The following is a 17,009-nucleotide window of genomic DNA, read 5'->3' on the forward strand; positions in this document are numbered from 1 at the left end:
ACCAATGTCGTATATCGAATTACATGTTCAAAAAAATAAAAATAAAAAAGTAAATATAATTAAAACTACGTCCAAAGGAACAAAAAGAAAAGGGCACTATCAGTTAACACAATTATTTTAATAAAAAAAAAATGTCGACAAGCTGAATGCATAAACACATCAACCGAGGGGATTTTGGTCATTTCTCTGTAAAAAATTACATGTACAAACATTACATGTAAAAGAGAAGGGCTAACTAAATGGTGTAGTGTACTGTACATGAAAGCTGAGAATAAATTGCTTATCCTTTTTTTTATCCCCCTTCTATTCCTTCAAACTCTTCATTCCTAACAACTCTCCTCATATCTAAGACGATCAATTTAGGAAGCAATGAACAAAGAATTTACATATAATTTAGTTAACATGATCGTCTCCGGATGGGTCTATCTTGATCAAGAGAGGCTTCTCGAAATCGGGAGGTGGCTCTGCTACAATGGGTAGTCCTGGCGAGCCCAAGATGCCTTCTAAGTCGGCATTTTCTGCTAATGCTTTGTCTAAAGAAGCCTTTGCGACTTTAGTGATATACACCATAAGAATAACTACATTGAAACCAACAATACAGGAAAATCAATAAATTTCCAAAAGGTTATTACATATGAAATATATTCCCTGCGGTGCGGAGAGAGTGTAACACTCAACTTTCTGATTCATGTTTTAACCTCCCCAGCAAGGATCAGACTTTATTCACGATCCGATAAATTCACAAAAAATCTAATCCACCCCCTCAAGAAATGTAGATGATTTTAGCTAAAGTTATGGTTGGACTCATGGTTTACAGTATTCAGCCATTCCTTTTTCTCTGATTAGGAACGTCGACAAACTAACAACATTTTCAATAAGAATGATAAAATTTAGTTGCTCCCTCAGATAAAAGCGGCAAGTGGGAAGACAATGGAATTGAAATAAATTGACTTACCAGAAATCACAAAGCCCGATGCCATAATTACCTGCCATCCATAAGCAGTAGTCAGAACAATAGACGAGAAGCATAAAAATGCAACACAAATCAAGCTAAAACAGTAGAGAGTATGAGCCCCATGAATTTCATTTATCCCAGGTGACCCATGTATAAACCCCTCATCTGCTAAACAATCATGTTCCTGGTACGATGGGGGCAAAAAAGAAAAAAACATTATCTAAAATTGAACCCTGTCAAGTCTCAATCGAGGGTATTAGGAGGTCACTACACATTGAACTTTTTTAATTATTTAAACTAAGCATCTCCCTCATAGAACTGGTGTTCTCACACTTTCTAGCCCTACCATTTACCAGAGCCAGTCCATGGCATCTACGGCTGAAAATCATAAAAATAACACTCCTAAGCTGACGTCTCTATCTGCATTGGTAGGCTCCATACAACTTGGTAGTGGATAAGCTGAGCTATTCCCTTTTTCACGGTAAATATGCTGAGCTAATATTGATTTTAACAAGTAAATAAAATATAATCCAAAAGTGTCACTAAAGTTAAAAATCGTACTCCTCTACCATGTATCATGCATAACATATTGACATACTTCATCCACTTATTCACATCTTTTCTACTCTTTAAAAAGAAGTACAAAATTTACAGAATTACAATTAAATAAGAATTGGGTAAGATATACAATATATGAAAGATCCATGCCAAAACTAAGAGATGTAAGAACAATGACTACAACCAACACATGAGGGGGAGAATAAGTTTCCATCATACTGTCAAAATTTCAACAGATTCCAAAAATATTCACAAGATACTAAAAATGTTCAAGTCGGAAGCATTGAGCTAGTAAACAATTAGGTATGAGGTTTTGAAGGCCTTCAGGGAATATTTTGCATCAGGAATAAAATCCAAAATTGCTTGTCAACAGACCTCATGATGAATAATCTTACCAACATGTCTTCATGGGATAAACAACACAAGGCAGCTTCCAAAACTCAAAACAGCTTTGGATAATATTGTAGGGAAAAATATTACGAACATAACGCTCCTTTAGAGACCTAAAAACCAAAGTTGCTATACGAAGAGGAGAATGTGTTACTAAAGAAAATTTTGTTTATGCGCAAGTGTAGTCCATTTGGACAGAAGAATCAGAACCCAACTCAACAGAACCTTTTCTCAACTCTTTGAGTCAGTTACTGAATATTTCTTGTCATTCAACTCTACCTAACATCATAACCTAGCCAAACCACCCACTATCAATGCGAACTTCACCTATAGTTCCTTCAATGCGGACTTCACTCTTCAAAAGTTAAAACTAATGCAGTTATTGATTTTCGCCAAACCACTTTCACTGTTTTTTCTGCCATCTTATCTCCAATTGATGCTCTACTCGCATCTCATGAATGTGTTCATCCTAAATTTGCATCTCATGAAGAATAAGAAGAAAATATTCATCAGAAACTTTATGAAAATTTTCCATCCCCGTATCAACGCCCAACGGAAAATAAAACACTTCAGCTGCATCTTAAGAACAAAGAGTACTATTTTCATTACGAGAGAAGTTGAGTGACGTTATAGATATTTCTTTTGATCAAACCAAAAGAATGGCAAACTGAGGATTATCAGATATAACCAATACATGCTATTTGTGTTACCCATCCTGACCAGCTTGAGTGCAAAGTTGTGATACAATCAGCATTCAATGCTGTTAGCAATGCACAGTTAGCCACTGGTACACACATTAGAAACCAAGTCCAGAGAGACGTATAAAGCTGCAACCTCATATAAAGTAAAAATTCAGTTTTCATTTTAGAATAAAAATATTATTGTTATATGATTCATTTTTATATATAAAGATACACCCGAATTCCATAGTAGATACTCCAATAACTGCGGTAGACTATCTTTACAATGCAGAACTTTATTACCAATAAAGGACAACCAGATTAAAGCTAGCCAAAAAAGAATAGATGGGCTGGCTCTTACCCAACGAGTTGTTGTAACCTCACTCCATCCATGTGTTACGTCAGAAAGATCCTTTAGGGTTGTTCCAACATATACTAGTGCCAATGTGATTGGCTGCAATATGAAGAAAAAAAAGAAGTTATCATTAACACATTCAAACAAATCTTTAAAAAAATTATGAGGAGATTGATCATCTTGACTTAACTGATAGAACCAAAAAGAAAATAATGTTGGGAAGCAACTAGATTATTTAGTTGCATCAAACATATCCCAAGAGAATTTAAGCAACTGAAATGTGGAGAGAGATAAAACAAAAGCAAGCTTGTCTCAATTTTTGGTTTGAACTTTGAACAAATGACTACAATTCCAAAATTTTGTAACTAATTTTCTTCCAGAAAACAGTACTTACTAGGTTATATTTCCAATATTGAGTGCCAATTTTCTAAGTGTTTGTCTTGCTAACAGGGCTGCTAAAGCCTTCGGAGAATGGGGCATTTGCAGAAGGTCTCATTGGGGAAGGCCCACAATTACTATAATTATTATTTCACTTATAAAAGTGGTGTGCCATAGGTTTTATTTTTTATTTAGTATATAATATCTCTCTATTTAATATTTTGCAGATTCAATTTAAACATATACAATATAATGATACATTAAAGGTTATATCAGATACAATTTATAGTAGTACAGAGTTGGTCTCTTCTACGTCTGATACTTGGCTCATGTCGTTTCTTATTCTTGTACAATTATTCTTGTTTGGTAACTTTTGTTAGAAATCCATTTGAACAGCCTAAACTCTTAAATTTAACTTGGTTCTATGACAAGAAAAAAGAAATATGATGGTAGCCATAGGAATGATGCAAACCTCATCGGCAATCAAAGAACAATTAGCCATCTCTCTGCATTAAATCTTATCCGTCTCTGACTGTTAATCATTGTGATAATTCCAAATACATCTTGTGCTTAAGAATAGTAAAGAATAAAAGTAATTGTAGTGTAACATGAAGTGTTGTTTCGCTGGGGTATGTGGGTGGTTGTGGTTGTGGTGTGCAATGTGTGTTAATGTGTTTGAGCAGTCATGTGGATATTGTGTATATCAGTGCGAGTGTGTATGTTGTGTGACAGGTAAAGGGAGTGTGGGTTTGTCAATGAATGGAGGTATATTAGTGTAATAGGAGTGCATATGGTGTACGTGCATTGTTATGTGCTATATTTATATACATATATATATATTTTATTAGTGAAAAATTCTTTTGTACACCTATGCATGTTATGTCGAGAAAATAAAAAATGAAGTCTAAAGAACTATTAGAAAAAAAGTGCAAATTGCTTGACTTATTATTGCAGGTGATGTCACCTTGACTTGTCTATATAATTCATTCTTTATTACTTTGACTAATTTCAATTTTAATCTTAGAACAAAGGGGTGTGCCATTTGGTAGAATATAATTTAAACCTCTAAACCAATAGGGCATATTACCCAGAAAAGCTAGCTTGACTCTTGAACATCCAGAAAAGCCAGCCAACCATAAGGCGAGATAGAACAAAAGTTTCTGAGCTTCAGCCAAGCTTGCACATGTTCTGTTTCATCAAGATGAGCTCAAACATTCCACAATTCTGCTTGGCTCATTTCATGTTGTTCAAACCATAACTAGGAGCCTAGGTCATATAATAAGATCAAATATGAGTGTATTTGCAAGCACGTGAGATACCTACCAAAAATAAGTGAAAAGTAACTCTGAAAAGGTGCTAGAATAAAGAATTCAGATAGCCTAGAAATTTTCAAAATCACCAGTGGGGTTGAGTAATAAAGACTATTGAAAGATAGGATAAGATCAAAGAAGAAAGGATGGAATTGGATTCTAGCCACCAGAGAGCACACGTTCCAACTGAAGTGGACACCTGATAGGCTGGAAATTTTGAAGAGGGCTGTGTTGTCAAAGCTAAATGTTGGGACATGCATCATTATGCTTAACGATTATGTAGATCTTAAAGGTAAAACTCTGCAGCTTTTATTGAAAATAATGTACTTGAAATATCAATATAGTTAACTGTAGCTTATCAATAAGATCAGGAATAATCAAAAGGAGAGAATACCATCATTCCCACCCAGGAAGCTAGCATGTACTCCCCTAGTCGAACAGGAGTCACAGACAGCAGATAATTCAACATGTTGAATGGAAGTAAGGGAACAAGCCGAAGCAGCAAAACAATCTGTTGAATGAGGAAAAAGACAAATGAATTAGAAATTATGAAGGATTACATATCAACATATTAAAAACAAACAGAAATGACAAACCCAGTGAGACATAGAAGAAATCGCCACAGAATTTAAAATTCAGGAAACATAGAAGCAAGAGCATTATGTCAAATTCATGTTTGGAAAACTCAAATGCATCACACTATGAACTATAGTTGCTGAAGCTGTTCATATTACGTAAAGCTTCTACTTTGAGACTGGATCCTACTAGGAAGTTAAAAAAAAAAAAACAGAGGTCTCTTGTCAAAAAATCGTAATTCTATTGTCACTGAATCTTGAAGCCAACTTTAGATGAATTTTGGACTGTAGAACAATGCAAGAAAGTTAAACCTACAAGTTTCTTTCTTTCTTTCTTTTTTTTAATTAGTGTTGAACCTGCAAGCTTTTAACTTCCTATTTTATTATAGGCACACAGATTTGTTATCAATCCAGTTACAGAAAGACAAACTTGAGATCTACATCAAAAAAGGTTCGAGGAAAACCATGTAAAAGTTGGTTTCTTCTAGAGTGCTTAATGGTTAGAACCACAGGTCAGTTAACTAATTTCCGTACAAAATAAGACTTCTCCCTTCTATTTTTTTGATAAATAAGACTTCTCCCTTCTATGATTGAAAATTTAATACATATCTTAGAATATAACATGACAACAATATCCCTATTAATTATTAATAACCTACTTGATAATACTCATGTTTATTTATATATAGTTGTACCAAATACATCCAACAGGAGGCTTCTCAATATCCTATTCCTAATCCAAAATACTAGGAATGACTGATCTATCATCGATAATAGTCTAATATCTCTCTCCCTCGTAAAGTTAAAAATAATGACAATATAGAGCTCACATCAAATAGTTACATGTGTGCGTGTGATGAAAAGAGGATGTTAAGGTGGATGACAGGGGTGAAGGGTTACTGATCAAAATGTGAGGGAGAATTTAGGAGTGACAACTATTAGTAATAAGATAAGAGAAGATAGAGTAAGGCGGTATTCACATATCCGAAGAAAATCTAATAGGAGGCAAAGAGGGTGACCGGAGTTAACATGGCATGAAATAATTAGAAATGATTCTAAAAAGTTCAAAATTATAGGAGAGATGACTTGTAACAAAAAAGAATGGAAAAGGAGAATTCATGTGGCCGCCCCCATTCACAGGCAAAGATGACAACAACGAGACTACCTCGTAAATCAATATTAATTTATGTTCCCTGACCTGTAGCAAGCCAAATCCTGGGTATTGATTATCTCTTGTGCAATACAACAACCCCAGTAATGATAATACTGTATATAAAAATTTCCTATATCTTACAACATCTTACAACATCATATCCTAAGAGCTGCCTATCATTAGCCTGGAGCTTCTAGCTATCACATGTTTCTAAGTGCTAGTTAAGAAACTGAAAAGAGAGAGAGAGAGGAAACAAACTCTTATCTATTAGTATGAACTACAACAATCAACTAAAACAATATTAAGCACAAATGAAATCATATAATTGATTATTTAAGATAGTATCTTCCCTTAATTTAATAAAAAGAAGATAACAAGCTTAATGTTCAAAATATGGCATAAACGTATTCCATACCCTCATTTTTTTATTTTTTCACTCATGAATAGGAGGAACATATGAAATTTCTCATAAGACCAATTTACTATCCAAACTCTATGGTACTTGGCCATTTCAACAACTTGGCCAACTATTCAAGATTTGCTATTACTCAACTTGCTAAAAATGTAAGTCAGTCAAATCCACATGCCTCTCGAAGGGTTGATTAAGAAACATACTGCAATGTATTATTAATTTATTATCAAGGAATCTTGGAAATGTTCCTTAGGACAATCATTTTAGCATCTTGATGTCTAGGACAATGTTTCAAAAGGGACTCACACATGGGACCAATTTACTATCCAGACTCTATGGTACTTCACCATTTGAACAACTTCGCCAATTATTCAACATTTGCTATTACTCAACTTTTTATTGTTAAAAATGTAATTCAGTCAAATCCACATGCCTTTCAGAGGCTTGATTAAGATACACACAAAGTTCTTATTAGACATCTTTTTTTATTCTGAATATTACCTAAACCATTTGCACTTGCTTCTCGTCTTATATGTAAGTTATTCGTTCAAAATTCTTATTACTTGTAAGAATATGTTGTAGAATTCACTAAAACATATCTAATTCTGATTCTCAATTAGTTGATACATTTCAGGGTTTCATCACTAACTCAACTCAGCGAGGACTTAATTGTGGTTTAACTGGAAATTAAAAACAAAAATAATTTTATTGTTAATGTAACACATGGAAAGGAGATATATATTAAAAAAACAATATAAAATAAAAATAAAAAAGAATGGAATGATGCGTGAATAGTTCACAGAAATTCAAACCTTAAAGCCTGATCTCTGAATTGCGATAGCAACTGCCTGAAACTTTGGGTAATTCTTTAACTTAGAAATGACATATGATCTTCCAATCTGCATAGTTACAAAATTACAAATGTTATACACATGAAAAATATACATAGAAAAGAGATGCATCAAACAAAATGATGATTTGCATCTAAACCTCCAATTTATAGAGTGCGTTCAGCTGACCCAACAAAGATATATTGGTCCAAATCCAAAAATGTGGTTAACAATTAAATGATTGGGCGTCTGCCTTTTCAGAAAGCATTCAAGCACGCACACTCATTGAAAGAAAGATCTAACCAAGAAAGAGACTTACTGTTCTACCAAGAATGAAGGCAGCTGTTGCACCAATGGTAGCACCTATAGAATCGGCAATAAACCCCATTGGCAATCCAAAGAGATAACCACCTCCAAGCTGCAAAGTTAAGAATTATAAAACCAGACAAAGTAAACAGGAAAATCAGGTTTGCACACAACTTTAAAGAAGTTAGTTGTCAGCAGATAATAAGATAGGACGGGGGAGAAAATGAAGAGGAGCATGATAACATAAGTGATCATAAATACCAATTAATACAAGTGCTACTCAAAAATATAATGGATCTCCTTTAGTAACACATATAAATATATTTTGAAACAAGAGAACCAAAATTTTAAAATAAAATAATAAATATAAATCAAAATAATCAATGAAAATGATTGGAGACAAACAAGCTACACAACTGCTAATAAACATAACTTGAAGCACAACATATACATCCTGTTTAAAATAATAATGTTGAGATAATAGTTTCTAATTGTAAGAAAATGAAAACTCTTATTGGAAATAATAATAAATAAAAAAACCTAAACTTCTGGCAAATTTGGAAATGTTTAAAGTCATTAGATATTAAAGAAGCTGTGAAAAAGAATATGGAACGTGACCGATTGAGTTAGGAACCAAGATTCTGGCGCAGTTTGGTCCTTGTTTATATAGAATTGTTCCTTTTTCTGTGATGAAGTATACCTGGTCCAGAGTTTTTTTTCCCAAAGTTTATAATGGTCCAGACTAACTAGTACAAACTAGCATAATTTGAAGGTTGGTTTGTTTGCTTGATTGTTACAGTTGTCATAATTTAAGGGTGCATAACAGCCCGGGCTAAGCCAAGAGGAATTTTGACAAACCCAAGCCGGCCCTGCGGGAATTGAGATGACATGCTGCGGACTTGGAACGGACTTTTGATTTTTATCTTGGACTTCATTATAGTTGGGCTTGATTTAAAGGGGAAAAAAAGGATGGGATGCATGAAATCTAAAGAAGTATAATATTATATTACTTTAAGAGTGTACTTTTTGCCTTATCTTTACAAGTTTACATGGAATAATAAAATAAACTTTGAAGTAAAAAATCATTATGAGGAATGGGTTGGAATAAAAAGGAAAAATGAATACTGCCAGTCTTTTTTTTTTGTGTGTGTGTGTGTGTGAGAGAGAGAGAGACTCAACGGGAAAAAAACAGTAAAAAGAATAAAAAGGCAAAGCATTCAAAGTCATTTTTTTAAGGGAATATTGTGCAACGTGATTCAAAGTATACAGTTTTCACTAATTCGTTGGGCTGGGGTTATCATTAGATTTGGGGGTATGGGTGATGGGGGATGGGCTGGGGAAGAGGGGCTACTATTGCTGGGCAGTGTGCGGTGGGCCAGTGGCCCGGGACAACGGGCCAAGCCGGGGGTTGAACCCTATACCCAGGCTCTACCCATCTTATATGGTTGGGGCGGGCTAGCCCTCCACGGGCTCAGGCTGGCAGGCGGACCCCAAGTCATTTTTGCACCCTTAAATTCTTACTTTCTCATATGTTTTTTCTTTTTTCTCAATTTCAAAGCATTCTTCAATTCCAATAAGGGAAATAGTAAGGGTGGATGCACACACAATTCTCACCTACAATGCTGTGCTGGTTTTTTTAGTAGGGGCCAGGTGGCTACGTACTAATGGCAGTATGTTTGCAATGGTGACATTTGTTTATTGTGATTGTTGTCTTTGTTTATTTTTCTAAGTATTACATTATGTTGATGTGGAAGTAGTATTTCGTTGAAGGAAATGGCCATGAGGCCAGGCCTTTAAAAGCTGCAAAAAGAGCTCCTCCAACATGATAGAATTGAACATTGCATCATTATAATTTTTATAACGTGTATCACTTTATGAACATATGCATCACGACTTAAAATCAAGTTAAACCAGTGTAATTACATCTAAGATTTTCGATGTTACCAAAAGTTAATTGCAAATTAGTAGAGGTCGTCTACGTAAATTCTTCTTTGCCATTTAGCTCAATCCGTGACCTTTTTTATTGGCCAAACTCATCAAGATTTTGAAATCTCAATTAAAACCAAGAATGAAGAAACCACTGCAAGGGGCATGTTGGGGGTGTGGGTGTGTGTTTGTTTAACTTCCGGAGGGAGAAAAAAAAAATGAAACCAAGAAGAATGGGGACTTGGTAATTGGGTCATTTTTGCACTGGTTTGCAAGTTCAATACAAGTCTCAATATATGTAAGTTCATATATATTTTTTTTTAATCTAAAACAGTCTGGATAAATGTCACTCTCCATTATTTAAATAACAGAAGGTGCACATAAGCTAACAAAGCATTAAATTTAGAAGTTCATTGCTTACTGTAAGCACTGAGGCCGGAACTGCTAGGATAGTAAGAGGAATATATGCAACAGCCCTGCAAAATCCAAGAATTATGATTTAAAAGGTAAAATCAAAAGTGAAAAAGAAAAGGTGAGAATTTTTTTATTTTTTTTGATAAGTAATAAAGAAATAAAAAGGCATTCAAAAGGGGAACGCATCCCGTAGACAATAGTGGAACCGGGGCTAAGGCCCCAAGGAATCCAAGAAAGAAATTAAATCATAAGAAGAAAAGCAAGAACTCCTCTTCACATAATTGAAGAGAGAACGAATAATAAAAAGTTTCAGCGTCGCCGTAAACAACTCCTTCCCTTCGAACATTCTGCTATTTCTTTCCTTCCATATGCACCACCATACGCAATGTGGAACAACTCTCCAAAAATCACGTATTTCTCTTCCCACACGACATCCTCTCCAAGTATGAATCAACTCCTTAGAAGAACGTGGCATTACCCAACTCATGCCAAACAACCCAAGAATAAGATTCCAACAGTCATGTGCTACAGGGTAATGCATGAGGATATGATCAATTGACTCACCATCTTGCTTACATAGGCAGCACCAATTGACAATACAATTCCCCCTTTTCCTTAGATTATCAATCGTCAGTATCTTACCCCAAACAATGATCCATAAAAAAATTCTACCCTAATTGGGGCCATAGAATGCCAAATGGTCTTCCACAGAAAGTCAAGACGATCAAAATTAGATAGACATAGGAATAAAGATCGCACTTCAAAACGACCATGGGAAGAGGGAATCCATGTCAGATCGTCACTACCTCTACCAACTCCTTCCTGCCGATACAACTGATCCAGGAAAATACAAACCTCGTTCAATTCCCAATCCTAAAAGGGACATCAAAAGTGCACATTCCACGTAATCCCACTGCTATCAAGTTGATAGCAGTCAGCTACGTAAGCTTGCCTATCAACTGCAATACTATATAGTCTGGGAAATGTACGAGATAATGGATGATCACCACACCAAATATCTTCCCAAAATCGAACACATTTGCCGTCACGAACTCTGAATCTAATATGAGAAGAGAAGACGACCCACCCCTTCTTAATGGATTTCCACATGCCAACTCCTCCCGTAAGGGTAACCGAAGAAGTAGACTAGCCACCAATCTCTTCCCCAAACCAACATGAGACTAACCTTCACCAAGGACGATGTCTTTCCCTCCCGAATCTCCACGACCATTAGCCCAAGAGAGCTTCATTAAAAGGAACCAGTCTTCTGATACCAATACCTCCCAATTTTATAAGCTTACAAACTTAATCCCATCTGACAAGATGATACTTAAATTCTTCTCCTCTTCCACCCCAAAGGAACTCCCTTTGAATTTTTTCAATCCTATCAGCAACGGAGCATAGAATTTGGAACATGGATAAGAAATATGTGGGTAAGCTTGATAGAGTGCTCTTTAGAAGAGTAACTTTACCCCCCTTAGACAAGTATTGCTTCTTCCAACCTGCTAATCTCTTCGCACACCTGTCAGTCACAGGGTCCTTACTGCCCACTCTCCTAGAAGAAATCCTTAGAGGCAGACCCAAATAAGGAATGGGAAAAGAACTCACCCAACATCCAAGAAGTGCAGCTAAAGAAGAAATATCCTGAACATTCCCTACCGGGACAAGCACGCTCTTAGCCACATTAACCTTCAGCCCTGATACTGCTTGAAAACAAGCCAGAATACACCTTAAATATCTAAGTTGAGACACATCAGCATTGCAAAAAACCAAGGTGTCATCCGCAAAGAGTAAATGAAAGATCTCCACCTGATGGACTACATCTCTTCCCACCTTGAAGCCCTTAATAAGTCCAAGATCCTCAGCACGTCGCATAAGTCTGCTTAAGCCCTCTATAACAACAAGAAAAAGGAAAGACGACAAAGGATCTCCTTATCTTAAACCCCGAGAGCACCCAAAAAAACCAGCGGGTGATCCATTCACAAGAACTGAGAACTTTACTGACGAGAGGCGAGTCTTAATCCATTTCCTCCATCTGCTTCCAAACCCCATTCTTTGCAACAAATAAAGAAAGAAATTCCAATTTACATGATCATATGCTTTCTCAATATCAAGTTTGCATAACACTACAGGAACACCACTTCGCGACCTGGAATCCAGGAGAGATTTCAATGACCTAAGCGTAACAAATGTCCAGGCAGTCACGTCCAAGAGCATTATTACAATCATAGATAAACAAAAGAATTTTTTCAACTGGGAGCAGACCTAACAATTTGACTTGAACAAACTACAAGAATTTTCTAGAACTATGACCTCTACTATACAAAACTTAATTTCATGAGCAATTTCAAACCTTTTAAGAACAACAATTAGTTGCCAATTTCTCCCCAGGAAGGAGAATGCTTTGAATCTATTTGTATTCAAAAAATCATCTTGCTCGTGTAGCTCTCCTTAGCCAAAATCTCATCCTATGTGGTTAGCCTAGAGAGATTAAAGACTAGTGGATGCAAGGAAGAAAATCGAGAACATACCTGATAACGAAACAATTTATTCTTATACCTAATTGGACAAATTTATCATAACCTCATTTATATTTCTTGTACTAGTTTGTACTTTCTTATTCTAAAAAATGCAATTAGGTACTATATATCATAACCTAATTCTAATAAATTTTCCTTGCTTTAATATTACATTTATATTGATACCCAGGAAAAAATAAATAAAAATAAAAGGAAAAAAAAAAAAAAAAGAAAAGAAAAGGAAGAAGATGCCAAAGCAAGGTACTATATAGCTTACAACATAAAGTCTTGGCCCTCTGCTATTACAGAAAACAATTTTTTATTTATTTATGTCAGATGTATTATCCTCTGTTTCTTAGTTTCTTTGGAATGTCATAAAACGTCAATGCTTCCAGAGTTCCAAAAACAGCTAAACCACAGCAAAACCATATAAAGTTGAGAATCACATCCTATTCTCTCTATTAATAGATCTAAGAGACGAAGTGGACATTTACATCCACAATGAGTAAAGCACCGAGAATCCAAGATAAAGCTACTCGCAATATATTTAACTCTTTATTTCTTCTCTCCAGATCGACCACTCCTACCCTGTGATGGTCCCGTCCATGTGGGGAGCAGGACGGGAAAACTATATACAGACCCATATATTCTTGCAAGAAAAAGAAATAAGTGGTCCCCATATATTCTTGCAAGAAAAAGAAATAAGTGGTCCCCATATATTAGCCAAACCACCACCGATCAATTGATTTTAATTTCTAATTCTAAACCCTGAAGTCAACAATTTTAGCAATTCCAACAAAACTAAGAGGAATGATAACAAATGGCACTTAAGTTTCTTAAAACCAATTAATGGACATATACAACAGATGGAATCACGGGAGCAACATTTTTAAAACAGATTTGTAGTAGCAGTTATTCAGAATCTTGAATGATCCAGAAATTTTAGTGACCACCCAATACTGAATATGAACTATAAACATGTTAAACTGTTAAGGCAAGAACAATGTGAAGTAGATTGCATAGTGAACTATAAGAGTTATCCCCTGATGAATTGATTGCAAGAAATAAATTATTAGTTGCAATATATCTGGCCTTATTTCTGATTTATACTTTTGGAATTCCAAATTTATTGATATGTACACATGAACTGCAATCAGATTGTTAAAGACAACCTTAAGACCAGTCAATCTGAATTAATGTAAGAATGGAAATTTACTGCAAAGTACAACATAAATAAATTGACATATTTGGGCATCAAGGATGACTTACAATACAAGTGGACCCCAAGGTCCAAGCTCTTCCTTAACCCATTGTAAGAAATCTTTCAAAATCTGCAATAGCAATTTCTTTCAGTAAAGAAAAACATAGATCATGAATTTTTTTTGTCACTGGAGAAGAAAACATAAGGCACATAACATACATGACAAAACATATTCCAAATCTATGAAGCAGCATCTATCACCTGCACTATGTACTAGAAAGAAGAATAAAAAAAAAAAAAAGAGGAAAAATATAATTACAGAAAATATATATATATATATATATATATAATTTATTCCTCCTCTGCCCATTTAAACCTTCTGCTTTCTATCTTTGGACTGCAAGTATTAGTTGGGTTCTCCCTAAAAACATTACCATTTTTTTGCTTCTATAAATTTCTGAGGTTGAGGAATAGTTCCATGGAATTGTGCCACTCTAGCTATCTTATGGTAATCTGCAAATAAAGTCATTTAAAAAAAATTCAGGACTTCTTTAAAAAATTCAACAATTAGTGCCTCATTTTGGGTAGATGATACTTCATAATTTAAAGATAGCACTTTTAACACCCTTAGAAGCCAAAAACCCATAATATTTCTCCTGCGCCTTCAAGCTTTTTGTGCTTGATGCATCCCCTCCTGGCCCAATTCTTCAAATGGCTTCTTTAAAATGAATGTATAAAATTGCTCCCTCCGAGACTCAAATGTCCATTGATTGACCTAGAAGAAATGATATCCAGCTAAACTTCCCTGGACTACTAGATTTAGGTGGAGATGTATAGGGGACATCCTTGGACAAAGGGCTTAAGTCTGACCCAGTTGCTCTTTCTATGTGGCTTTGAAAAGGTAAGTGACTGACCAAGATGATACACACTTAAGGAGTGAGGCTGATATGATGCAATCAAGAAACAACACATCACCTCAAGTTTCCTGTAGAGGCAATTCAATTTTCTTAGAGCTATTTGTAAATTATACTCAAATCTTTCTTGTTTTTATTTTGAACACCTAGAGAAGCTTGTTCCAGTGTATCATGTAATCCTTTTCCCCATCCTTTTTAAGTCTTCATTTGTTTTTTGTTGTACTTAAATCATACATTTTATCCTTTTCACTACACATTTTTTTCCTTGTAACAATTGCTGCCACAATTCAAAACTTTTGGGGGCATCAAGCAACATTCAAGATAAAAACAAACAAAATCCCTATTTGCATGACCAAAGAACTAAGTTCCAACAATAAAAAACAATAACAACTCTACCCCCAAAAACAATCCCCAAAAAGTCAAAAGTAATACTTCAGAGTATATATTGTAAATTCTTGTTCCAAACCCTAAAATACCAATCAGAAATTATTCAAACAAGCATTAATCTTGCATGCCAAAAACAAAGATTATTGTATAATGTGAATAAATTAAAAAAAAAAAAAAAAAAAAAATCAAGATATCCGACAAATATAATGTAATATAGGTATAGGTATAGGTATAGGGATTGAGAGATAAAATGAGGACCTTTTCGACGGGCAGAGAAATGCAAGCTCCGGCAATGGCGGCGGTGAGGAGGAGGAAGAGAGCGACGCGGAAGGCGGCGGACCAAGTGAAGGACACCGCCATTGACGATAAGATCCTCCGGCGCCAAGGCCGACAATCCTCGTCGTCGTCGTTGTTGGCGATCTCTTGCTTCAACGACGACCTTGCTCTCAAACCCCCTGCGTTTGCCAGATTTAGCCTATAGAAATGTACCCCTCGTCCTCTATATTAGCCCACACAAAACTACCCTCCTCTCGTCACTCCAAATATATCTATCTATATATGTATCATATATATATATATATATATATATATATATATATGATGTAAATGTGGGCTATATTTATCAATGTCGGTGTGAAGTTTCAGCTCAACATCATCGTCTCGTCGATCCCGCGATGATAGTTTCTTCATCTTTAGCGTCTATTCTTCCCTTCGTTTATATACTCTTCCTTTTTCTCTCTCCTCCCAGGGTCCTACTAGTAATCCCAGTAGGCCTACACGTGGCTTATGGCGATTGGTGAAACAAATTGAGAAATAAAAATGACTTGAGTCAAGTCAATGGACCACCAATGAAGAAATTAAATGTAGGGTTAATTCAACTAAAAAAAACATGTAGGGTTAAAATCATATTTTTTTAAAAAAAATCTGTACACAAATTTTGATTATCTTGAATTAGGTAGTTGCTTATTTGTCAAATTATTTAACTGTTCGAATCCTGACCTCCTTTTGTAATTTACTAACAGGCTTGTAACTTAGCGTGGATGCAATGTGCGTGATTCTCCACTAGAAAAAAAAAAGTTATTTTTTTAATATAGAAAATATATTAATATTGGAAAGAGTAGCAAAATTTACTATTATTGCATCCAAATCATAACTTAATAATTCAATTCAATTCTGCCGGTATATATCTTCGTGAGACCATTTCTATTAAATCTTCAAATAATTAAAAATAGAAGTTATAATTTTTTACCATTAATGAGTGATCTCTTTTTGAACCCACTCCTATTAAATCTTCAAATAATTAAAACTAAATGTTATACTTTTTAACATGAATGAACGACTTCTTTATCATTAATAAGAACTCTAATTTACATAATTAACTTAAACTTTTTATATTGCATTTTGATTTGGTATTTTCTAATTAAGGTTAATTTAAAAAGAGATACTCAACAAATATAGCTTAATTGAAAAATATAAATAGTGAAGAAGAGTATATATATATATATATATAATAATAATAATAAATAGTCGAGAAAAGAAAATTAGAGATAGAGAGAGAAACAGAAAATTAGAGATAGAGAGAGAAACCTATGTAATCCTTCGTTCTTTCCCTTTCCTTCTACCAACAATTCGTTTAGTTTGCTAAAATAGGAAACACAAATGGATAAAAGAATAAAGTGTAAAAGAATCTCCAACCGTGTATATATATATATTTTTATGTAAATCAGATGTGTCATCATGGATTTA

The 17,009-nt window shown here is 34.7% G+C and overlaps 1 protein-coding gene across 1 annotated transcript; it reads right to left on the bottom strand.

Annotated features, from left to right (window-relative positions):
- Window positions 1-97: 97 nt before the first annotated feature.
- Window positions 98-15,938, bottom strand: LOC132306927 (uncharacterized). The gene is made up of 9 exons (XM_059804536.1): window positions 15,522-15,938; window positions 14,031-14,092; window positions 10,250-10,304; window positions 7,916-8,014; window positions 7,579-7,665; window positions 5,021-5,137; window positions 2,945-3,037; window positions 956-986; window positions 98-578 (listed from the first exon to the last, which is right to left on the bottom strand). Exons 1-9 carry the CDS (start codon window positions 15,621-15,623, stop codon window positions 394-396), a joined length of 831 nt encoding a protein of 276 aa, XP_059660519.1. The 5' UTR covers window positions 15,624-15,938; the 3' UTR covers window positions 98-393.
- Window positions 15,939-17,009: the final 1,071 nt, after the last annotated feature.

This window comes from Cornus florida, unplaced genomic scaffold (genome assembly GCF_030987335.1).
Source record: "Cornus florida cultivar Cherokee Brave unplaced genomic scaffold, ASM3098733v1 CherokeeBrave_3.0.0_Hap2_Chr05, whole genome shotgun sequence".
Lineage (NCBI taxonomy): Eukaryota > Viridiplantae > Streptophyta > Magnoliopsida > Cornales > Cornaceae > Cornus > Cornus florida.